At 43.8% G+C, this 25,122-nt stretch overlaps 1 protein-coding gene across 1 annotated transcript in view; it reads left to right on the top strand.

Annotated features, from left to right (window-relative positions):
* Window positions 1–25,122, top strand: part of UNC79 (unc-79 homolog (C. elegans)) — a 221,257-nt gene that overhangs the window by 128,875 nt on the left and 67,260 nt on the right. Inside the window, exons 34-38 of the mRNA XM_019518633.1 lie at window positions 1–204; window positions 4,674–4,781; window positions 11,732–11,848; window positions 15,784–15,867; window positions 23,625–23,727. Of these exons, the coding sequence (XP_019374178.1) occupies window positions 1–204; window positions 4,674–4,781; window positions 11,732–11,848; window positions 15,784–15,867; window positions 23,625–23,727 (616 nt within the window). The remainder of the gene's footprint in view (window positions 205–4,673; window positions 4,782–11,731; window positions 11,849–15,783; window positions 15,868–23,624; window positions 23,728–25,122) is intronic.

Genomic DNA, 25,122 nt, shown 5'->3' with positions numbered 1-25,122 from the left:
ATAAACTTGACACCAACACAGAGTCTGACACAGAACAAAATACAGAACAGAAACAGGAGGAGGAAGCTGAGGAGTCAGAATTTAAGATTCAGATTGTTCCCAGGCAGAGAAAACAAAGGAAGATTGCTGTGAGTGCTATCCAGAGAGAGTACCTTGACATTTCCTTCAACATCTTAGACAAGCTGGGAGAACAGAAGGAGGCAGGTGAGCACAACCAGTAACTAAAACAAAAGTTGTTATTAGATTCCACAGTTTGTGGTTATGTACCTGATCACTTAGTCCTGTATATATGCCAGAGACCTTGTTGCATACAGTTGTACCCTTCCAAAGCATCTGTTCTTCAATGAATTTGCATATAGAACATATTGGAACCATTAGGACTGTAGTTTGCATACACACTATGTCTGACTAGTAGCTTGTTGAAAAGGCATGCTATACTTCCATCACAAAAGTTACTAGGTTTGATATAAGAGTTAGTGGGAGAGATTCTAATGGCCTGTACTATTCTGGAAATCAGAGCAGTCAGCTGTCAATTTTGGCCTTAAAAACTACTAATTGAGTCTGCATTCACTCTGCTTGTGTGGAGTGTTCTTACAGCTTGTTTTCTCTGTAGGCAGAAACTGGTAGAAGGCAAACAAGATATCTAGTCTGGAGTAGGGGTGAGAATCCCTGGCTCGTGGACCAGTTCTGGCCCATGTGATTCAGACTGTGGAGCTCTCTAAGGGTCCAGAAATTTGGTGAAGGTGGTGGAGGGAGCAGTGGCAATTAAGGCTGCCACCAGAGCTATCCCTTGCAGAGAGAGAAATCAGGGTGACTGCCCCAGGCCCTGTGCTTTGGGTGGGCCCATGGACAATGTTGTACAGGCCCCGTGGACAGTGCCATTGGCATGTGCCAATGGTGCCACAACTCCACGTGGTCAATGCATGACACCAGCTTTGCGCTCCGGCTGCTTGCCACCCCATCTCCACCTCTCTGCTCTGCACTCCGGCTGCGTGCCACCTCCCTGCAACCCCCCTCCCCCACACAGGCCCTGCACAGGCTGATATGCTCTGGACCCCGCACACCCCTAGGGTTGGCTCTGGCTGCCACTACTCCTCCATCACCAAATTTGCAAGCCCTATGGGTCAGATAATGTGCCCCTGCACCCAGGATTCCACCTGCATGCACACAGACGGGTGATGGGGCCCCATCAATGACACATGGGGTGCATCTACACGTGACACTTTAATGCACATTAGCCTAAGTTAATGCTCATTAAGGGTGCACATGCACCCTTAATACGCATTAAAAATGGTGAATTTAGGCAAATGGAGGTATCAAATTTAAGTGCAAATATTTAAAGTGCATCAATGCACGTATGGATGTTTTAAAGCACATTTCGTCCCAAGTCAGTCCACCCAGCATTAATGCGCTTTAATGCCTGCATGTGTAGATGCCTGCCTAAACCCACTTAATGCATATTAAGTGAATGTGCATTAAATTTAGGCATGCTTAAATGCACGTGTAGGGGGGCAGGGCCCAATCCTGTGCTTGTGGGGCTGGAGATGAGCTGCAGGGCTCAATCTGGAGCACATGGGGGTGGGCACAGGGATGGTTACAGATAGTAGGGAATAATCCTGCATGCATGTAGCTGGGGGTGGGTGGTGGGGCCCAGTCCTGCCCATGCTGGGGCTGGGATGATGAGGCCTGATCCAGTGCAGGGTGGGCTAGGGCTGGGGCTGGGGCTGTGGGCCTGATCCCACATGGGGCTGTGGCCACCAAATGGCATGTCTAACTGGAGCCTGATCCAATATGCGTTGGACTGGGCCCATGGAATGGACCCAGCCCAGAGACCCACACTGTATCATCTGGCCCATGGAGCAAAAAGGTGGGGTATCACTGGTTTAGGACTGTGCAGACTGCTGGACTTATTTTTCAGCAAGAGCAGGATTTAGGTTCTGAGATTTGCTCATATTTCATTCTCATTCACAAGCTTCTCAAGAAACCTTTGTAAACCCCTTTTACTGGATAACCCCCTATATCTGGATAACTGTGAACTGCAATGTATGTTATACCTTTTGCTCAAGCCTGCTTTATTGGGGGAAAACCTGGTATTTTTGCAGTACCCCTGACTAAGCCAGCCTTAGCACAAAATATTTCTGCTTGGTTTCTCATCAAGGAAGAAACTGTATTTTATCCAACACTGCCTGAAAAAAAATGTTAAATTTTTCCTGACTCCAGTTTTTCTCTACATTTGGCAGGTAATAGACTGGTGCCCTTAGTATTTTTCACTATTACTTGGAATTTACCGTTACATACAGCAAGTATTTACATTCCAGGTTTAAAAGCAAAAATATTCTCGAGACTAGAGAGGTGATGTGCAATGTTTGGGTATTCCACAGTCCTACCCTACCCTTAATTTCCATCATGTAACAGTTAAATCTCAGTTTTATAAGGGGGTTGGTGTTTGACTGGGATCAGAGTGTTGGTGTTCTGTCAGGCTAGAGGCCTAGGCCAATTTGTGGTTGTGGTGAGCCAAGGAGGCAGTGCTGCCTTGTGGAAATAGGCATGAATCTTTAGCACAGGTGCACAGAAGAAAATGGGGGCACTTACACTCATACCCTTTTGGGCTCTACCTTTTTGGGCATGCAAATCAGTGACATCCTGTTTTCCTTTTGGGACATTCACAAACACCTTTTGAACTGAGCTTGGAATGGTTGAGAGCTCTGACATCAGAGATACTAGCTCCGTACCTTATGTCACACACTTACATGTGGCATGATTATGCATTTCTGAATGCATTGTTATTCAGGGCAGAAAGCAGAAAGCATTCATCGTGTGCTATTAAGGGCCCCTCCTGATGTGCAGATAAAAGTGCAATGGGATCGGATGCATGATCCACAAAACTGTGTTTCCTGTCATGCCACACTTGGACGGCATGAGGTGTGCTTGTGGGATTGTGCTTCAAGTCCCATTGTGCCTTATTGCTGGTGCAGAGGGAGCCCAGGATCATGGTCCTGGGCTTCCTCTGTACAAGCAAGTAGCAACCTTCTGTGGATGGGAGCTGCCTCAACTGACAGGGCAGGGGCATACCACGTGCTTCTATTGCTAGATGCCCTGACAGCTGATCCAGGCTTCCAGCTGCAGGGCCGTGCTTGGCCACACATTCAGTTAATGGCATGATAGGAACCAGCCACAAGGTTACTACACATTTTCTTTAGAATAACTTTGTGGCTTATTCCTTGTTTTATAATACTGTTGATTGCTTTAATGTGTGGTCAGCTTACAACTGAAGACTTTATTAACTGGTTAATCATACCTTACAAGTAACATAGCAGGGGTCTAAATGACCTGAGTTTCTAGTATCATACTTTGCTGTTAGTTATAAAGGTTATTTAATGCATCTTTTTACTTAAGCATTCTGTTTCTTTTGTCATCCTGAATAGTTCATTAGTCTGTAAATATAATCATTATAGTTCAGGTAAGTATACTTGATATTTCCATCATGTTTTAATAGTTGCTCTTCCAAACGCTTATTGCAGGGTGCCAAAGTTCAAATACTATAATACCTTTTGGAAAGGATTCAGACTTAATTTGTTTTCCAGTGGGCTAAGTGCCCTGTTCCTTCAAGTGAACTGGGTACAGAGTTTCCTGCTTCAGGCTTTTTGTAATCCACATATGAATTCATGTTTTCTTAGTTAGTTTATTCTTGCCTAAGTCAAACAGCACCACTTATAAAAATGTTTCATTCTGTTCCTCTCATGTTGAAAACCGAAGCTGTTTCAAAAACAAAACAAGCCACCAAGCAAGGGAAACCACAGCCTGCGCCCCATGATGTTACTGCAAAATCATGTGGTTTTTAAAAATAATAGTTTGGGTTTTGGTTTTGAACCTTTAGGAGTTTTCTATGTGGCTAGTAGACTCCTGGCAGATGTGCAAGTGAAGTCATGATAGGATCCGCTGCAGGATTGCCACAATTGCACTTCCTGCCATGCCACATGAGCATGGCAGGAGGTGTGATTGTAGGATTCAGCTGGGAGCCTTGTCAGCTGGTGGGGAACATACTCCATGACTGGAAATCTCAGCCTGGCCACACGTTCAATTAGTGGCATGATAGGAATCAGTCATGAAGTTACTACACGTTTTTTGTGTAATAATTTTGTGGCTTATTCCTTGTTTTATCATGCCATTCATTGCTTTAATGTGTGGCCAGCTTAAGTTGTCATAAACTGGTTAATCAAGTCTTAAGTGTAATATGTGCCAGGGGCTTAAGAGCAAGAAACTTTTTTATTTTAATGAAAAATGAGTTTTCCTTGAAATCATGTGACTTTAGGTGGAATAGTCTTACAAAGAATTTCAGATATTTCAAGAGTTATGGCAATCAATCCTTTATACTGGTTTTATACAATAATAATGTATTAATTATATTGTACATGTGGATTATATTCTGCATAATATCAGAATATCTCCAAGGAATTTACTCACAAATCCCCTTGAAAAGTGATTTTGAAATAGCTCCCTCTGCTCTTATAATATCACCACACATGTCATTCCTTTAAAGCCATTTGAGGTACCAGATGGCAAAGGGAACATTGAAAAGATGTGCAAATACCAAGCGGAGAGAAAGTTGATGAAAAATATACACTGATTTTTAAGTAATACACTCAGAGTTTAAGCATCATTTCCATGCGCAGATCCGGCTGCTAAAGGACTTTCAACTCTGGAAATGCCAAGAGAATCATCTTCTGCTCCAACACTTGAAGCAGGTGTGCCAGAGACAAGTAGTCACTCTTCCATATCGAGTAAGTTTTCTTCTGGATGCAAGAACTGAAACTTAGTCATTGCATTTGCACCCCTAGCATATGTCAACATCTGGTACATTACCTTCCTCCAAATTTTGCATATGCCTGGAAGTATATTTGTACAGTGTATAGTTAGATTTGTTAGCTTCCTGAGTGGCAGCATGATGCTAACAATTAGAAGTTACAAGGTTTTATTGTGACATAGACTTCATGGTACTTTGTATTTCCTGATTTATATAGGATGGGGCTCTATATAGCGAGCCTCCGACTACAGAAAGGATGTGGACAAATTAGAGAGAGTCCAGCAGAGAGCAATGAAAATGGTGAGGGGGCTGGGGCAGTGGTGACACGTAGGGGGTGCACGTGCACCCCCTGAGAGTGCTGTTGCACCTCATCGCAGGCCATGCTCTCCACTTAGGCGATGGACAGGGGGGGCAGGCAGGAGCACCAGTGTCCCCCCTGCAAGTGCCAGCCAGGGAGTGGGAGTGCCTGGATGAAGCAGCTGCGGCATTCCTGGAAGTGCTGCTGCCGCGTCCCAGTCAGCCTGATTGGCTGCAGGGGAACACCTCCTCTGGTCTGTGAGATTGGCCATGGGGGGAACCCCCTCTCCCCTAGTTGCAGACTGGTCACTGTGGGGGGGACAACACATGCCTCCCCCACAAAGGTGGCACCAGTCGGCGTACATGAGTTAAGAGGAGAGGCTGAGTGAACAGGACCTATTTAGTCTAGAGAAGAGAAGTCTGAGAGGGGATTTAATAGCAGCCTTCAACTACCTGAAGGGGGGTCCGAAGAGGATGGAGCTGGACTGTTCTCAGTGATGACAGATGACAGAACGAGGAGCAATGGTCTCAAGTTGCAGCAAAGGAAGTTTAGGTTATTAGGATGAATTTTCCCACTAGGAGGGTAGTATAGCACTGGAACAGGCTACTTGGAGAGGTTGTGGACTCTCCATTCTTGGAGATTTTTAAGACCTGGCTAAACAAATCCTTTGGCTGGGATGATCTACTTGGGGATGGTCCTGCTCTGAGCAGGAGTTTGGACTAGATGAACTCCTGAGGTCCCTTCCAACCCTAATTTTTGATGATTCTATACATTGTACATCCTTAAGTAATGATGGGACTAAGAAAAAGTGGTGCCTGAATGTAATGTTTCACTCATGTGGAGTGTGCATTGTATAATGAGGAATACCATTGTCTAGAGTCTGCAGACAGATTTAAATGACAGGAGAATTAGGCCCATACGGTGCTATGGAAATGCTCAGTGTACTTATTGACGTTTTACAGCCACTGACTTTAATGGAAGCAAGTTTGGCTCTGTAAAATGAAGGATGCCCAATCCAAAACTCAGGAGAGTTGGGGGGAATTCTTTACCTCTGCCACAAGCTTCTCATGTGAGCTTTGGCAAGGCACTTAGGGCAAATTTACAAAACATATTGAAGCATCTAACAATGGTGATAGGATTTACAAAAGCATCTAAACAGAAGCAATTAGATCCTAACTCCAACTGACTTCCCTGAGAATGAAGGGTTTTTGTAACAGAACCAATTGCAATGCTGCACCTGCATTTCAGGATCTTAAATACCTCTATGAAACTGCCATTGGTTTCAACATGCCTTGGTTTCCATCTGGGGACAATACGTATTCCTTTGTCTATCTTGTCTATTTAGATTACAAGCTCTTTGGAGCAGGGACTCTCTTTTACTGTGTGTTTTTATATTGTTAATACAATGGGGCCCTGATCTTGCTTGACAGCATCAGGCATTTCTGTAATACTTAGTGTTACTTAGGCATCTTAGTTATGGACATAAATGCTACACATTATCAAAAATCCTGATTAGAAAAAGTTCTTAAAGAATCTGTCTTCTCTAATAGAGATGGCTGTAGAAATGGAGAAACTAAGGCTAGATTGTCAGCTAGCAGAGGATAACACATACCAGTTCCCTTAGAGTTCTGAGGTTTTAAAGTTGTCTATAAATAAAAAGATCATGGAAATATTTATTCCATTATTAGAATCCTATACACATACTGTTACATGCTTTTTTGCAACAATCAGTCTGGCTCCAAAACAGCTTAAAGGCCTGAGCAGCTTTTTTCATTTTATTGCCATTTTAAATTACAGCTGTCCTTAAGAAAGCAGGTAAATAGCTCTGGAAACCCAAGCCTGCTCCATACCAGTCTGATTATATACAAAATGCATGAAAAAAACTTTAATTACAGTCATAAAATCTGCTGAGAAAGTTCAAAGAGAGAATTTTTTCAGTGTTGACAGTTATCTACACTCCAAACAATGTTCTTGATTCTGGAGTTAATTGCTATTCTTTCATCATGAAATTCTGTACTTGATAAACTGATAAGGCATCCAGGTGTAATCCTTGCACTGGATTTTATTATTGCATTCTCCTAATTTGATGTGAATGGCAGCTACAAAAGGAAAAAAAATCAAACACTGAATGGATTCCCAGTTTGGTTCCATTTTACAAATTCAGTTATGCAAGATTTGGTTTACTGCAGGGTTGGATAATTTTGTTGTAACTGGATCAGACCAGAGTTTAATCAAGCTTTGGTATATTAAATGAATATAAATAAGGAAAAAAAACTACCATACTTCATAGACTGAAATGTTTGATATTGTTTCGTCTTGCAAATTCCCAGTGAATGTTATCATTCTGCTTATTAAAAGCCTGGTGCTAGTTTTTATTTTGTTAAAGAGTTTTCTGAGTTTGAATCCTTTTTGAGTTAGAGACTGAATCGGGACTTGAGATCTTAGCACATGAAAACTTTGGGAAAGTTTAGATCTCACTTATTTTTCCCCTCTTTGCCTTCTCTGTCAATGTGAAGGACTGTTAGAATGTTTCTGAAAGTGTAGCTGTTTATTTTTGGGAGTTTACAACTGTATGGCCGTGTATTATATTACTACTGTTTTTAAACTGAACTAGATGTAGCTACAAATGAAAATTGTCATAATAAAACCTTTTTGCTTCAGTGGGTGCATCTACACATGTACTTTACTGAGGAGTAGACTAAGTAGAAGTGTCACAGTCTACACGTGCCAGTATTAGGGCTCAGTAAACTAATTAACTCCGCTGTAAAATAGCACTGTTCCTGACAGTACTATCTTATGGCAGAGTCAGTAAGTGTGATCAAATGCACATTTAGATGGTGGCCACTGGGCTTCTGCTAGCCCTTCTGCTGCCTGATGCTGCCACTTGGAGCCTGCGGATGATCCCCTATTCCCCCTGCCAGCCCAGGTCTGCTCCACCCCAGCTCAAACTACTGCTGTCCCAGACACACGTATAAACAGTGTACCTGGGAGCAGTGTACTCCAGCTCAAACGGCTGTTGAGCTTATTGCGTCACGTTAATTGCATATGTAGATGCACCAAGTATTTTGCTTTAAGCTCCCAGTTCAGGATCATTTTTCAGCATATGCTTATTTAACGTTGTGACAGGGGGCAAACTCCCAGATTCAGTCACGGTACTGGCCCGCTCGCCTGTCTTTGGGCAAAACACCTGCCTTACTCTCCTGCCATGCCTTGTTATAAATTAAAGATATTATTTAGGTGGGAGACTACCCTTTGAGCACCCTGATGTCCAAGGGTAAAACACATGACTCCTACCTCCCCCAATCATGTCCACTGCCTTGCAGATGTTCCCGTGAGCTGTGCTATGCTCTGGCTCAGCATTCTCAGCTCAGCATTGCTCTGGCTCTGAACTCAGCTCAGCATACCGCCCTATGCAGGGTCTCAAACATACTGCCCCCCTTCTCACTGGGGCCTCTAGCACTCCACCTGCTCTCACCAGGCCTTTTCCACTCATTCCCCCTTACTGGGCCAAATTCACCCTGCCCTGCTCCCTTGAGCAACCCCAGAGGGCCATCAGGCTTGACTCTGCACTCCCTGGCCAACACTGGCGCAGCCTTTTGGGCCTCTCCATGACCCTCATCTGAACAGTGGCTGGGCAATTAGCAGAACACTGGGCTGACTCTGCTTGTGGTCCCCTACTAAGTAACACCGCCTACTAGTTCACAGTTTTAGGGCTGATGACTCACCCCTTTCACTTGTGATTCTATCTCTATGTTGCCTCTTATGGCCTCAGGCACCCAAAGGCTTACCTGGACCTCTCTGCCCCTTTCTCCCATAGCCTCAACACACTTACCCCTCAGCCAGGGGCTCAACTCAAATCTCACCCCTTCCTGGGGCTCCAAGGTCTTACACCCCAATGGGTTCAGGTGTCCCTTGCATAGGTGTGTCTCGCTCCACTACTCTCCAGGGTCTTGCACCCCTATGAGCTCAGGTGCCTCACATGGGTGTGCCTGTCCCCACTCCTCTCTGGTTTTATAAACCCACCAGTTGGTGGGGGCTGGGGTTAAGGTGCCCCTACTCACCTTTCACTGGGGAGGCAACTGGCCTGGCATTCCTTGGGGGCTGTTCCACCACAAACAGCCCTGCCAGGCCACCCTTCCCTGGCAGGGTGCAGTTTCAGGTCATGACCAGGACCAGGAGCCTCCTGCTATCATAGAATCATAGAATCATGAGTCGGAAGGGACCTAGACAGATCATCTAGTTCGACCCCTGCCATGGGCAGGAAGGAGCACTGGGGGTGGCAGGGGTCATAAGACCTCAGCCAGGTGCCTATCCAGTCTCCTCTTGAAGATTTCCAGGGAAGGTGAGAGCACCACCTCTCTGGGAAGCCTATTCCAGGCTCTGCCCGCCCTTACAGTGAAGTAGTTCTTCCTAATATCTAACCTAAACCTTTCCTCCCTCAGCTTGTGGCCATTGTTCCTGGTGACTTCAAGGGGGGCCCTGGTGAATAGACTTTCCCCCAGTCCCTGCTGGTGGCCCCTGATAAAGTTGTAGGCAGCCACAAGATCCCCCCTCAGGCTTCTCTTGTGGAGACTGAAGAGATTCAGGTCCCTCAGCCTCTCCTCATAGGGCTCACCATGGAGGCCCTCAATCATACGAGTGGCCCTCCTCTGGACCCTCTCCAGGTTCTCCACGTCCTTCTTGAAGTGCGGCACCCAGAACTGGACACAGTACTCCAGCTGTGGCCTGACCAGTGCCGCATAGAAGGGGAGCAAGACCTCTCGGGACCTGTTAGTGATGCCCCTGTTGATGTATGACAGGGTGCATTTGGCTCTGCCTATTGCTTCGCCGCATTAGCGACTCATATTCATCCTGGAGTCAATCCTGACTCCAAGATCCCTCTCTGCCTCCATGCTGCTGAGAGGGTCAGCCCCTAACCTATAACCATATTGCTGGTTCCCTCTCCCCAGGTGCAGCACCCTGCACTTGTCCTTGTTGAACTGCATCCTGTTCAGATCTGCCCACTTCTGTAACCTAACCAGGTCTGCCTGGATGTGGACCCTGCCTGCCGGTGTATTCACTTTACCCACAGCTTGGTGTCATCAGTGAACTTGAACAGGGTGCTCTCCACACCCTTGTCCAGGTCGCTGTCCCCAGTAGCTCCTATCCTTACCTCCAAGATGTTCCTTGAGCAGCAGGGCAGCCACACACTGAGGGGGTGTTACTCCCTCAGCTGCTGGCAGCAAACTTCTGCCCCAGTCCTGAGAGACAGAATCTTAAATGGCTGTCTCATATGGGCTGGCCTGCACCTGTCTGCTGCCTGGTCTCCTCCTTAAAGCGGCAAACACTGAAGGTGCTCTGCCACTCACCTTCCCCCTTAAAATTGGTTCCTGGGGGGAGGCTTTTCCCTGCTGCTCGCAAAGCAGGCTCACATGGAGCCTGCAACAGCCCTTAAATGGTGAGCACCCTGCTGGTGCTCTGCCACAAACATGCTTAATATCTTACTCAAGATTTAAGCACATGCTGAGGTGCTTTCTTGAATCAGGGCTAAGAGTTTGTAGGGCCAGACCATTTTCTCAGTATAAACCATAAAATTGGTTTAGTTGGTGGAGATACATTGCTCAGACAATGCATAAAGTGGATGGAGCATGCAATCCTTCATGTGGAAGGGAGGAGGAAAATGGTAGGTAGGAAGTATTTTTTCAACTGTTTCTTTTTTTCATTTGAGCACCAGGGAACAGATTATAACACTGGTTTTATTAGATAACTGTTAATACTAATTACATAGCCATTACATACTCATTACATAATGGGTAATTCTGGGAATATTGTCAACAAGTAACTTTCAGTAAAGCAAACAGAATGTAGTTACAAAAATATAACGAATGACTCAGAGGTGTATAAAAGTTGGTTGCTTTGGAGGGGCAGGAAGCATCTTTTACTATTTAGATGCAGACCTGTTTACAAGGTGGTATTGAGCCACACTACCCTATTGGGGAAATATAGTCCCTTCTTGAATGACAATGCCCAGGGTGGTATACCACATAAACAGCACACCTGTCACTCTACAGACTGGTGAACAGGGTGGGGTACAAAGCCATGTTCTTTACCCACTTTCTTTCTAAGGAGTGTGTAGGAGCAGTCATTGTGCTCTCTCAAATACAAACACCATGATTTTACTTCCCCTAATATGTTGTGTGAGAGAGGCATTGCTGAGGAAGAAACTAACCTTACCATGTGCACACAAGTCTGGGTGAGGCACAGTCTGGTTGCATGTTGAGGGATATTTGTGGTAGTTTCTTAAGCTATGGGGAGTATCTAATAAAGTTGGTCACTTGAATGGATTTCATGGTTTTTTGTTTTGTTTTTATAAAAATTGAAGGCCAAGGAATTCATGGTAGACAGTGTGGGTGAAAGCCTAGGTCCACTAAAGTTCTTTGCCATTGGCTTTCATGGGCCCAGAATTTCACCCTACATACTTATGAGAGTAGACTAGATTGCCTGAATAAGAACATGAAGTCAATCAGCTGGTTTTCTATACAGAGGATGGCCCTTCCTATTTCACGCAGATGGGTAAAATCAGGAAATAAGGAAAGTGCTTCAAAAGTCATGTGTTTCTCTTAACTCTCTTGTATATTTTTGACTTGCAGCTCAGTTTAGGCAAATGAAAAGGGGTTCCTTGGGAGCTCTGACAATGAACCAGCTAATGAAGAGGCAGCTGGAACACCAATCTAGTGCACCCCATAACATCAGCACATGGGATACTGGTGAGTTATATTTCTCTATTATTTTTGTTTCCATTCCCTTTGTAGCAGGGCACTAAGGTGCCTGCTACTTTGAGAGCAGAGATAAGGACCCAGGTGCAGGTTGCCAGGCCAACCGGTTAATGAGGGTAAGGACTTACACCTTCCTGGTCATCTGACCAGAAGGGGCAGGGCCTGGTGCCTATATATAAACCACAAGTCTGAGGCCAGGGGGTGTGGGCTGCTGGCTGCCAAGGGAGAGAGAACTTTGCCTATGTGAGTAAAGAGGAGAAGCTGGACTGCATGAGCAGGCTGATACTGGGGAAGAGACGGAGTACCCGTTGGGTGGCTAGAAGGATGTTACAGCTAAGTGGCTAGAATTTATGTTATAGCCCAGGGGCTTATGCTTTGTGTTTGTGGTTTACACTGGAGGACTGGGTGAGGCTATTAGGGGTTGGAGGAGGCCTCATAGGGGCTCCACAGTAGTGTGAGCATGGGGACCCCGGCGCCAGAGAGGGTGCAGTATCTGGGGGTGCACTGACCCCAGCCTCGAGGCAAAGGGGAGCAGAGAATCAGAGGCCAGGTAAGGCTGAGGCCACCTGAGCCCAGCAGGGGGTTGAGACCCCAAGGAGGAGAGTTGGGGCCAGGCACGGTGATGGCCACCTGAGCCCCAAGGCTGCAGTAACTCCAGAGCAGGGGGCAGCGTGATAAGCGCCCCAGAGCAAAGGGGGGCGATGAGAAGCCCCGAGGCAAAGGGGGCAACGAGAAGCCCGAGGAAAAAGGGGCAGCGGTTGACGAGTGCCAGAGGCGCGGTGGCAAGATGAGGGCTGCGGAGAGCCTGAGCACCAGAGAGGGCACAGAGAGCAAGACTGACTGAACAACATCCAGTACATCTGCGAGGCTTGGGGCGTGGTAAAGGGGTAGTTGGAGCCACGCATAGCCCATGAGGCTGGGGATTCCATGAACACACATTAGCATAGCCGGGCTCACAGACAGGAGGATAACCGTGTCCAGGAGAACCAAAGAGGCAGCCTCCCTAATTACATAATTGACATCAAAGATGTGCCAGGCAAGATTGAGGGTGCATCGTAGACCGACTGGGCATGGTAAGGGGCGCTAGGGGAGAGCACGGTGACCCCTAGGGAGTTACTCCTGTTACACCCTTCAACCAATTAATGCCTGTATAGATCCACTGAAAATAATATAAATGAACATTTCTATTCCGCCAGTTGAGAAAAGCAACAAAGCTCAGGTCTGCAGTGGAATTATACACAGTGGGCCAGATCTTCATCTAGTGTAAATCCACGTTGCTCCGTTGTAGTGAGATGTTACACCTGTGGTACAATGTGTGCAATGGCTTTATGTGCAGCTAGAGTAAAATCCTCATGCAACTTAAGTCAATGAAGCATTATAATTGATGTCAGTAGGATTAGGATTTCCCTCCTAGTATGAGTGGATCAGTCTTAAAGGTATTTTTGCAATAATACTGGAATACTAGATTTATACACATGCTCTGAGAGTGTGTGTGTGTGGGGGGACTTTCATTAGAGCAGGTTCGAGAGCTGCTCTAGTCAAAGCGCTCAGAGCATCTTGTGTATCAACATCCCTGCTGAAAAATGGTGGTGGGGGTGGTTAAACTAAAGCTTGTTGCTGGTATCTGCTGGAGCATGGTAATTACACTGCATTGAAGCAGCCTCACTGCTTGTGTATAGGGACCCCTAGTTATTAACACTTTATACCAAAGGAAGCCTCGTTTTTCCGTGGGAACAGTTTTGAGATTCTATTGCAAACCTGTGCAGGCTCATGGGGCACTTTTACACATACTCTGACCCGTTCCAATTAGAATGTGTTGGAGCAGACTCCAGAATCGAGAACACTCTAGTGTGCTGCAGTGTCTCATGTATTCAGTATCCCTGAGTTCCAAAATGGTGGAAAGGATGCTTTAACTAAAGCCCCGTGCAGTGCCATTTTGAAACACGGGATGCTGAATACACAAGACACTGAATGTGTTTTATTTAGAGCAGCTCCCAAGAGCCACTCTAATTAAAATGCCTCCCTGCCCCCCCGCCCCCACACAAGCATGTGTATAAGTATGCATGAGTTTTCCATTCAGTAACTCACCTAGGCCAGGTACATACATTATCTGCTTTTACCCTCACTCTGCTTCTGTCATTTGCTTAGGACAAATGATGAGAAACCGGTTTATATTTCATAACAGAACAGAAATTCATCACACAAACTGGTCTATACCCATAACAGAGCAGAAGTTTGGCACACATAGACTGGTTTAAAAATGGTAGAACCCTGCCTAAGATTTGTCCCTCCACTAAAGGGCGAATGTTCATTTTCAGTGTGTGTTCTGTTCGCTACCCATCTAAACTACACTGCTTACAGAAAATTGTATAACTTAGATTCCAACTTGGGCTTTTTGAATGTCTCTATCTAGCCCTAGGGTTTCCATTTTTCCTCCCACTTATGGTGAAAAGTAAAGCAGACAATGAAAACTGAATTAGGTACAAAATGTTATGGAATCACAGAAAATAGGGCTGGAATGGATTTTAAGAAGTCATCTCAGCCAACCTCCTACCTCTGTGATCCTGTGATATCAGTAATATTATATCAAGATGCTTCCTGGGACTTCAGAAGATAATCAGGAGGTGCCAAGGAAAGAGGGCAGGATTTAAAACATTTACATGCAACATAGCACTTTGTCCAGTGTCCCCACTGCTAGGTTAGTGGAAACATTGAGTTCAGAAATTGGTCTTAATTCAATATTCACCTTTAATCCCATCAATCCCAACCTTGTTTCTGAGGCACAACATCTGTTCTCAGAGTTGCTCTTTCTACATTCCTCCACTGGGTATTGCTCATAACTTTGGTCTTGATTCATCAAGCACAGAATTTGTCAGTGAAAAATGTCCATGAACATATCAAGTAAGTTTTCTCCTGTAGACCTTTCCGATGTCATCACTGGTACAAAAACCTTAGTTTCTAAACTAGTATTTTGGAACTATACAACTTTCATCTCATATGAGCTATGCAGCCTATCTTCCAAGTCAGTATTCTAATCACTATATCTTCATGGAGCTCTGCCTTACCATTCTTAGTTGTGACCACAAGGCTTCTTTTCAATATTTATTACTTTTCTCCAACATACCTCGCTTTGAGTTAGTTTCTCCATTGGGTGAAGGTGCTAACTGAACATTTATTTTCAAGGGTACTTTTGCACCGTCCAGCATATTTCAGTTGTTGACTTCAGAATCAAATCATTGTTTGAGGGTTAATACATGTTTTAGTGTAAATGCTAGGGGTGGTTGAATGTCATCTTTGCATCTCACATACCACAAATTTGATATAACTAGTCTTCATTAGAGGGTTCTCAGGTACAGATATGAGGAAACAGAATCATGATATTGCAAGCGGATGACAGTAGGTCACTTTATGGATGCTTTATGTTGTCTGCATTGATCCTGATAAACTGACTGCTATACTGTACCTATCTTTACTCATCTCTCATTTCAAAATGCTCTTTTCCAAACTGTTTCTCTACAAAATAAACTCATTGTGTGTTTTTCTTATACCAGCACAATCTTTTCCTTGAACTACCAATCCCTTGGCATCCTTAAACATTATCTTCCATTCTCTGTGATTCTTAACATCTTTCATTTCTTTCTACATCCTTGTAATTAGCCATTCTTTCCTTATCAAATGATCTTGACTCTGAGCTATCCTCAAAGGCTTCTTTTGATACTGCTGAATCTGTGCCCTGCTTCCTCTCCGGACTTTTTTCTTCTTCTTTTCTTTTCTTTCTCTTTTCATACTTAGAAAGTTAACCCTCTTTTTTCTAGCTGTTGTGCATGTGTTTTAATGTTGTTTTATGAGTTTGAGTGAATTAGTGGTGTTGGTAACAGGTGCCAGATTAATAGTACCAGAGACTGAAGTCATGTATTTATCCACAGAACAGATACAGCATGGGAAGCGGCTTTGCAATGTCCCTGTTTGCCTAAACCCTGACCTGGAGGGACCACCACTAAGAATAAGAGGTTAGTTCAGTGTGGTAATGGTTTTTTATGGATATCTACCTTGGCTAAACGTGAACTGATGACTTGGAAATGAAAGGTTCCCATTACCTAAGTCACTGAGTCTTTATTCCCAGCTTTTGGAATTCTCTATTCTGACATGCAAAACTGTTCAGACTTCTTTACAGTTCTGCAAAGAATAGTGAATTAACACTTCTTTAGACTGAATTGCATCTTTTCTTGCTGTTTGGCACAAGATCACTGAGAAGTATTATTTATTAGCAGCTGAACCATGTTCCTTTTAGGTAGCCATGGTTATGTCTACTTTCAACATCATCACACTGAAGTATAATCTGCAGCTAGAGATGGCATCAGTATAACTTCCAGAGCGATGATAAAAAGGAAGACAAAGACTAGCTAGACATATGCAAACAAATTCATATTTCTTGAATTCTGAAGTTTCCCATACCACTGAAGGGTTGCAAGGACTGCCTAAAACTTCTAATGCATCTAGTGAAATCTTAAAGGCACTACTAATCAAATATGATAGTGTGGAAAAGAAAGTTTCCAGTCACACTTAACAAAACAGTTGTTTGTAAATTTTCTTTTTTTCATGTCAGCAGCACTCAGCACCTTCCCCATGTTGTGAATCCACATATCAGTGGGATCTTATGTAGATCATTTGGTCTGAGAGCAGACACTGAACTTGCCTTCGCAACAGCAGCTTTGGAGCCGCACACTTTGCATCTCTATGTGTTTACAAATTGATTCTTAAATTATTTTCTTTATTAATTTCCCAGGTAATTAAATCAGGCACACTGGTCTGTGATTCCCTGGCTACTGTGTTAGCTTTCCTCAGCCCTCAGGAACCTAACTTGTCATCCCCAACTTTCCAGATATTATTGCCAATGGCTCTGTTTTTTTCAGCTACTTCTTTCCAGATCCTGGGATCAATAACATCAGGCCCTGCTGACTTAAGGTCATAGGAAAGAAGGGACTTCATAAGGCCATGTAATCCAGTCCCCTGCTCAATGCAGGATCATCCCTGACTAAATCATCTCAGCCAAGTATCTGTCTAACCTGCTTCTGAAAGTTTGCTAGCATAGAGAATCCACAACTTCTCTAGGTATCCAGTTCCAATGCCTGATCACTCTCAGTCAGAAAGTTCCTCCTAATCTCCTAAAGTTCCACCTAAATTTCCTCTGCTACAGCTTGAGACTGTTCCTTCTAGTCCTGTCCCTTACACCCATAGAGAAAAGCCCATCTCCATTTCTCTGTAACTTCCCTTCAGGTATTTGAATACCATTATCAAATCCTCTCCCAGTCTTCTGCTCTCTAGGCTAAATAACCCTAGTTCTTTCAGGCTTGCCTCACAAGTCTTGCCTCCTAGGCCCCTGATAATTTTTGTTGCTCTGTGCTGGACTCTTTCCAAACTGTGCACATCCTTCTTGAAGTGTGGGACCCCAAAATGGACACAGTACTCCAGGTGAGGCCTCACCAGTGCTGAATAGAGTGGAAGAATCTTTTCCTTTGATTTGCAAGTGACACTCCTGTTAATACCAGCCAGGATGCTGTTGGCTTTTTCTGTAAAAAGAGCACACTGTTGGCTCATATTCAGCTTATGGTCCACTGTAACCCCCAGGTCCTTCTCTGCAATACTGTAGCCTAGCCAGTCAATCCCTAGTCTGTATTTGTACATGAGGTTATTCTGTCCCAAGTGCAGGACTTTGTACTTGTTCTTGTTGGATCTCATCTCATTGATTGCAAACCATTTCTCCTGTATATCCATTCTGGATCTTAGCCCTCCCCTCCACAGTGTCCACAGTTCCACCCAATTTGGTGCCACCCACAAATTTGCTAAGTGTGCACTCGATCCCATCATCCAGATCATTAACAAAGATGTTGAACAATATCAGACCCAGGACAAACCTCTGGTGAATCCAAGTTGATACTTCCTCTCAACTAGACATTGAAGACCACTCCCTGGGCATGTCTACATGAGGTGCTTACTGCATGGTAACCTAACAACACTGTGCAGTAGCGTGCTAGTCAAAAACCATGCTAATAAGCTACTGTGCAGTGTTTTAGGCTACTGTGCAGTAACCATCAGGAAAAAAACCATGCGCCAGTGTTACTGTGCAGTAAATGTAGTTATTGCACGTTCAGTTAGTACTTCATTAAGGCAGTACTAAACTAAATGTGCAGTAACTACAGCACATTAATGAATGTATAGACACTTCCACTGAGTATGATGGTCCAACCAGCTATGTATCCATCTTACAATAGTTTCATCTAATATGTATTTCCTTAGCTTACTAATAAGAATGCTGTGGCATACAGTTTCAAAAGCTTTACTAATGTCAAGTTATCATCAGCAATCCCTCACAGTCGAGGATGATTGTCTTCCACAATTGCTTTATCTGTGGGTCTGAGGATGGCTGACAAGGCCAATCTGGGATCGAGAGACTGTTGAAATTCAGGCACATGTTTCCATGAGGAGTGGGTGGCTCCAGAGTCTTCATTCAGTCCGTGACACTGTTTCTGCCATGCCTGCTTTTTCATCTCTTGTTGTCATCATAAGATTTCATACTACTGGAATTCTTGAAGCAGACTCTTACTCCATTTGGAGCAGTCCTGGGTGATAGTCTATGAATTGATGTTGATATATTTTTTTCAAGCTGCCTTGAGGATGTCCTTGAAGCACTTTCCCTGCCCTCTTTAGTGTATGATTTGACTGAACTGGGAGAATAAAACTTATTTTGGGAGTCTGGAGTCAGACATCTGACATGGCTGACCCATGATGTCAGATCATCATCGTCTCAATGCTTGTAGTGTTTGCTTGTGGAAGGCGCTAATGTTGGTGCATCTGTCTTCCCACTGGATTCAAAGGATCTGTCTCCTGTATTTTGTACACATCTCAGCTCCATACAGTGGATGGGATCACGACTGCTTGATAAACCGTGAGCTTGATTTTGGATTTGATGTCACAATCTTCAAACACCTGTTTCCTCAGGTGCCTGAAGGCTGTACTTGTACTTTTAAGGAAGTGTTGGATTTCTTCATCAATGTCAGCCTTCTACAAGAGATGGCTTCCAAGGTATAGGAAATACTCAACATTCTCCAGAGTTTCACCATAAATCTGAATGACTGGAGCTGGGGACTGCTTATTAAGTACTTGTATACCATGTCTGCTGCTCTCCTATCCACAGAGGCTGTCACTTTATCATAGAAGGAAATCAGACTGGTTAGGCATGACTTGCTCTTGGTGAATCCATGCCGACTTTTCCTGATCATTTTGTTCTCCTTTAAGTGCTACACAGTGGATACCTTGAGAACCTGCTCTATGATCTTTTCAGGTGTAGAGGTCAGGCTGATTGGTCTGTAGTTCCCCAGATCCTCCTTCTTCCCGTTCCTACAGATAGGCACTATATTTGCCCTTTTCTAGTCATTTGGGACCTCACCTAACCTCCATGAGTTCTCAGAGAGGATAGCCAATGGTTCTGCAATTCCTTCAACCAATTCCTCCAGTATCCTCAGGTACATCCTGTCAGGCCCTGTCAACTTGAAAGCACCTAGCTTCTCTAAGTAATCCCTAACCTGCTCTGCCATTACTCTAGGCTGCTTCTCTCCTTCTCTATCTCTGCTGCCAACTGCATTTGTCATCTGGTTGCTGACCCTACTTGTAAAAACTGAAGTAAAAAAAATCATTAAATACTTCAGCCTTCTCTGCATTGTCTGTGACTAGATTGCTTTCCACATTCCAAAAGGAACTTATGGAATCTCTCGTCTTCCTTTTACTTTTGACGTACTTATAGAATCCCTTTTTATTGCCTTTTATTTCTCTTGCCAGCTGCACCTCAAACTGTACCTTGGTCTTCCTAATTTTCTTCCTGAATGCCCGTGTGATACTCGTATTCTATTCCCAAGTCCTGTGACCAAGTTTCCACTTTTTATAGGATTCCTTCTTGAGTTTCAACTCATTGAAGAGATTGTGGTATAGCCAGGCTGGTCTCCTATTGTACTTCCAGTTCTTCCACCTCATTGGTATAGCTTGCTCCTGTCCCCTTAGAAGGGCCTCTTTAAAATATAGCCAGCTCTTCCTTTCCCCCTCAGACTTGCCTTCTAAGGGATCTTGCCCACCAGGTCCATAAGTTTGTTATAGTGTGTTCTTCTGAAGTCCAGTTATTCTGGTGCTCTCCTTTCTTCCTTCCCTTAGGATCTTGAACTCTATCACTTCATGGTCACTGGGTGCATCTACATGTGCCATTAAGGCAACATGATAAACTCTGGCATAGTTTACACCAGAGAAGGCTGCTTCCAGGTGCATCATGTACACAGGCGCCAGGGACCACAGCACTCTGAGCCAGGGTGGAGCAGCCCTGGGCTGGCATGGGGCCTGGAGGGTCAGCCCTGGGCTCCAGGTGGTGGCAGAGGGACTGGCTGGGGCATGAGGGTGCTAAAGTGTGGTGCTATGTGCCCCAGCTAGCCCCTGTCACCATCTACATATGTATTTTGGTGGAGTAAACTACTCCACTGTAGGACACTACTGTCTCTGAGTTTAATTAATTTACTGTGACCTAATACGTGTGCACACATAGACTGTGACACTTTACTGAAGAGCTAATTAGTTAACAAAGCACGTATGTAGATGCGCCCACTGTCACTCAAGTTACCTTTCAACTTTACATTCTCAACCAATTCCTCCCTGTTTGTGAGCAGTAAGTAAAGAAGAGCTTCCCCTCTTATTGGCCTCTCTAGCCATCTGAATCAAAAAGTTATCCCCAACATACTCCAGGAACTTCCTGGACTGCTTGGGCTCTGCTGTGTCCCAGCAGATGCCCTGATAATTAAAGTGCCCCATGAGAATCAAGGCCTGCAATTTGAAAGCTTTTGTCACTTGTTTAAAGAAGGCCTTATCCACCTCCTCCTCCTGGGTTGAAGGTCTGTAGCAGAAACCTATCCTGACATACCCACTGCAGCTCTGCCCTTTGACCTTTACCCCAAAGCCTTCAAAAGGTCTATCTTCCATTTCATGCTGCACTTCTGAACATGTGTACATTGCCTTTTTATATAGGGCAACACCTTCTCCTTTTTTATCTGTCCATCTTTCCTGAACAAGCTATATCCATCTGTGACTACTCCAGTTATGGGAACTATCCCACCATGTCTTCATAATCCCAATTACATCATAATTCTGTGATTGTACCAAATCTTTCTGTTTATTATAAATGAATTTAACTTCCTTAAATTCATTTATATTTTGCAAAGCTCACTGATAAACTGAAGCTCTTCCCCTTCTTTGCTTCTATTAATTTTTGTTAGCTGTCTAGTTACAGTTAATTTTTCTGTGAAGAATGAGGCAAAGTAATTATTACGGAGCTCTGCCTTGTGTCTTCTATTTGTATCCCCATTGAGCAATAGACCCATACTTTCCCTGGTCTTTATTTTCTGTCATACATTTGTAGAACCCTCTCTTTTTGTCTTAGCAACAACTGTTGCCAGTTGTTATTTTTTGCCTTTGTGTTCCTGATTTTGTCTCTGTGTTCTTGCTACTCCTTGGTGTACTTCCTTACTGACACGTCCTTTCTTACATGGCTTGTATGTTTTTCTTTTGATTTTGAGGTAACTAAAAACCAACTTTTGTAGCAACATTAGTCTCCTGCAATTCTTCTCACCATTCCAAAATAAAAATGATTGTGTCCCTCATCCAAGCTCCATTGGGCTCCTTGAGCTTGTCTCCCCTTACTTGGGGTTAATGGTTTGATGGGGAAGAAGAGGTACCAACTCATAAATGACACCTGCTTGGACACCTAAACGAGACTTTGCTTATAGTACAGATTGGAAAAATATATAGCTGTACCGTTTTGTTCTACCTGAGAAATGCAACTCAATGATATTAGGGGTGTACTTGGTAGCCATGTTGGTCTGAGACAAGAAAACATACAAAAAACTAGAACTCTTGGTTCCAGAATGATACCTTTTATTAGACCAACTGGGAAATTGCAAGAAAATTGTCCATTTCTGCAGGCTTTTGGGATCAAAGTCCTGAGATTCAAATACTCATCAAAAGGTACCTTGTGGATGTGGCAGTTGGATTAATGGAACAGTTCGCACCTCTCAGAGCTATTGGCTCTGAGTTTCTAGAGAATCTTAATTGCATTGGTTACATCAAGTTCATATTTTTGAGACTTCTGTACAACAATAACAGCTGGAGCTGTAATTTTGTAATTAGAGTTTTAATTTTTTTTTAATGGAAGTTGAGATTCTGGAGGACAAGTTAACAGTTTCACGGAGGTACTGGCATGCCATGTCACAATGTATTGGCCCAGTCTGAGGAATGCCAGCTGGGATACTCTGTCTTCTCAGTAACAAGGGTTATGCCATTTGCAATCTTGCCTATTAAACCAAGACCTGGTTCCCATCCTCCAGGCTTTGGGCGCAGGAGAAGTGTCATGGACAAAGAAGCTCCATATGTAATTGTTCTGTTTGCATACCCCTATAGTCATGCCTACTGGTGATGACATTAGCTGCAGAAGAACAGCTTGCTTTTAGAAGCTTTCAAACAGAAAATAATGCCAGTAATCATTTGCACTCCTATATCACCTCTCCAGTGATTTCAAAGCTACTTTCAAGTCTTGATGAGACAAAGATGTTGATCTTTGTGAGACATTATGGTCCATATCACACAGATAGGGTAGCTGATGAAAAGTAGAAATTATGAGCAGGGATGAGGAAGAATCTAAATCTCCCAACACCCAGCTTTATGCTAATCACTAGACATGGGGTTATCAAAGTTTTTATGCCGCGGCCTGGGAAACCACAGCCCAGCAGTCGCAGTCGACTGCGGGCAGGATTTCCAGACAGAAGACAGATAAGGAAACCCCTACCTCTTGGGTGGGAAGGTGGGCCAAACCTTGAGTTGCCATGGGCCCTGCAGAAGGAGCCATGGTCTCTCTGCCTGGCTCTGAGGGACCACGTTTTGCCAGTCTATGGCCACTTCTGGTCTGACAGCTGACTGTGCCGTAGACTGGCAGCCAACCTGAGAACCCTGCACTAGACCATTCTCTTTCCCTATGAACTGAGGGAGTATAATCCATATGGTTTAACCGAATTAGTGACACCACCTTAAATTTGTTTCCTTTAGTACCACTAGCTTTGAAAATATCAACTAATGAACCTCTAAAAATAAGCACAACTAGAACCAAAGAATGTGACATAGACTTCTCTTTTTCTCATCTCTGGGAGTGTGTCCCCACAAGCATGCATGTGCTGTTTGTGGCACTGCAAACTGCACATGGTGCACATGTACCCATTTGACATGCTGCTTCTTTGCAGCCTGGTGTGTTTTTTGACACTGGAGACCTGGGTGTCAAACCTCCCCACTGCTGCTTAAAATTGCAGCGTGGCACATGCAGAAGCATTGTGCACCACCAGAAAGGGAGCCTGGCCAGCCATGCACCAGCTTCTGGCCAGGCTCTGAGCGGCTGGATTGCTGCCACTGTTGCTCTGGGAGGCCCCCAGGACTCCAGGGAAGGCTTCTGGGGCCAGTACAGGTGCTGGCCCCAGCCTCCCTCACCCCACCCAGGGAAATTTGCCCTGCATCAACCCCACATGCGGGAGTATGTGCAGGAGCAAAAAGCTGTGGCACAGACTTGTGCCGCTGCTATTTTTGTCACAGCAACCACATGCCTCTGCATGTGAGGATGCACCCTGGGTGTCTATGCTACACTTCATATCAGATTTCCATTTAACATTCTGCTTCTCTTTTTAATGGCTTCAAGGTGCCACCAAATCCAGCTTGCTGTCAGCACCTAGTATAGTCAGCATGTTTGTGCCAGCACCAGAAGAATTTACTGATGACCAGCCCACTATGATGACTGACAAGTAAGCACATTTTGATTTTTTTCAAACAGATAAGGAACTTTAGAGCATGTTTTGATTTGCTTTAATTCAACTAATGCCATTCTATAATGATCTTTTTTTGCTACATAATTTTTGTTAAGATAAAAATTTCAGTGTTGCTAATCATCTGTGCTGTGAATATAACAGAACATGAGTGTATGGGTTCAAAATGGTAGCTATGAGTATTAATAGCAGAAGTATTTTATGACAGTTTGCTCATTTGATCAGTTTGGTCCTTACTTCACTTAGAGAAAGAAGTATTGCCTAATTCTTTTCTAGTTCCTGGTGTTATAGCAACCACAATGTTATCTGAGTTACTACACTAGTGAATAACTGATATAAATGAGATCATGTTGACAGTACTGGCTCCATGGAACTTTTCTAGCCCTAAAGTAGCTTAAACAGAGTAAAGTGTGAATAGATAGGAAAAGTTCTTACTTAAAAGGGCTGTTTATGCTATGAAGATTTGTTTGTGCTAGTTCATCATATCCAACCCCCTAGATATGAATTCACCCAAACAATTGGGATATGGGTCAGATCCAAAACATGTAGGATTTAGCTTTCTAGATCTGATTTGGAAAAAATCCCAACTGGAAGAAAATCTGATGCCATGAGACTCTGGAACATCACTGTCTGCTGTGTGCATGATAGGTTAGGGGTGAGCTCAGTGCTGTGGTTTCTATGGGGTGAGTTAGGGGGTTCTTGCAATGACTCATTAATTCTTATATTCTTTAGTCTCTGGGTTGGCTAATGGTTTCTGTACCAAGTTTTGGAATTTCATTGGGTCAAAGTTTTCAGGGGTTTGCCTCGGTGGCTGTTTTTCTTCCCTTGTAATTGTGAATGTATATTTTTGGTTTGGTCTTAAACTCCATATCTTTAGCCTTATGATAATCTAGATGTGAATCTGCACATTTCCAGTTTGACTTATCTATGGACTTATTCTGTGGATTTGATAATTTGGTTATGTAAATAGATGAAATAATACTGAACACTAAATAAACAAAGACTTTAATTTTGAATTTGTGCTTTTCCTGGTTTTGTCTTAATGGCTTCTGTGAATCATCAACGACTCAGTTTTTCTTCCTAAAGGGAAAGTTATCTCCTTTTTGAATTGTTGTAGCTTTCCTAGTGCAATATAAGGCAATGACTGTAAATCAACACCTTAGAAACTATTACCAGCAGCATTACTCATTTGTAGTTAAATAATATTTTACTTCCATGAGGATTCCCAAAAGTTAAAAAAAAAATATTGGTCCAAATTCCATTGCAGTACTATAGTTAAATATATTTTATGCTCATTTTCTCAAGAAATGAAGTTGTTGGCTTAAAGCCACACACTGATTTTGTCTCAAGCTGGGAAGAGGACCCAGGATTTCT

This window comes from Gavialis gangeticus, unplaced genomic scaffold (genome assembly GCF_001723915.1).
Source record: "Gavialis gangeticus isolate Ggan-Ray unplaced genomic scaffold, GavGan_comp1, whole genome shotgun sequence".
In the NCBI taxonomy this organism is placed as follows: domain Eukaryota; kingdom Metazoa; phylum Chordata; order Crocodylia; family Gavialidae; genus Gavialis; species Gavialis gangeticus.
The sequence above is the reverse complement of the archived record's forward strand: the minus strand, read 5'-3'. Positions and strand labels throughout refer to the sequence as shown.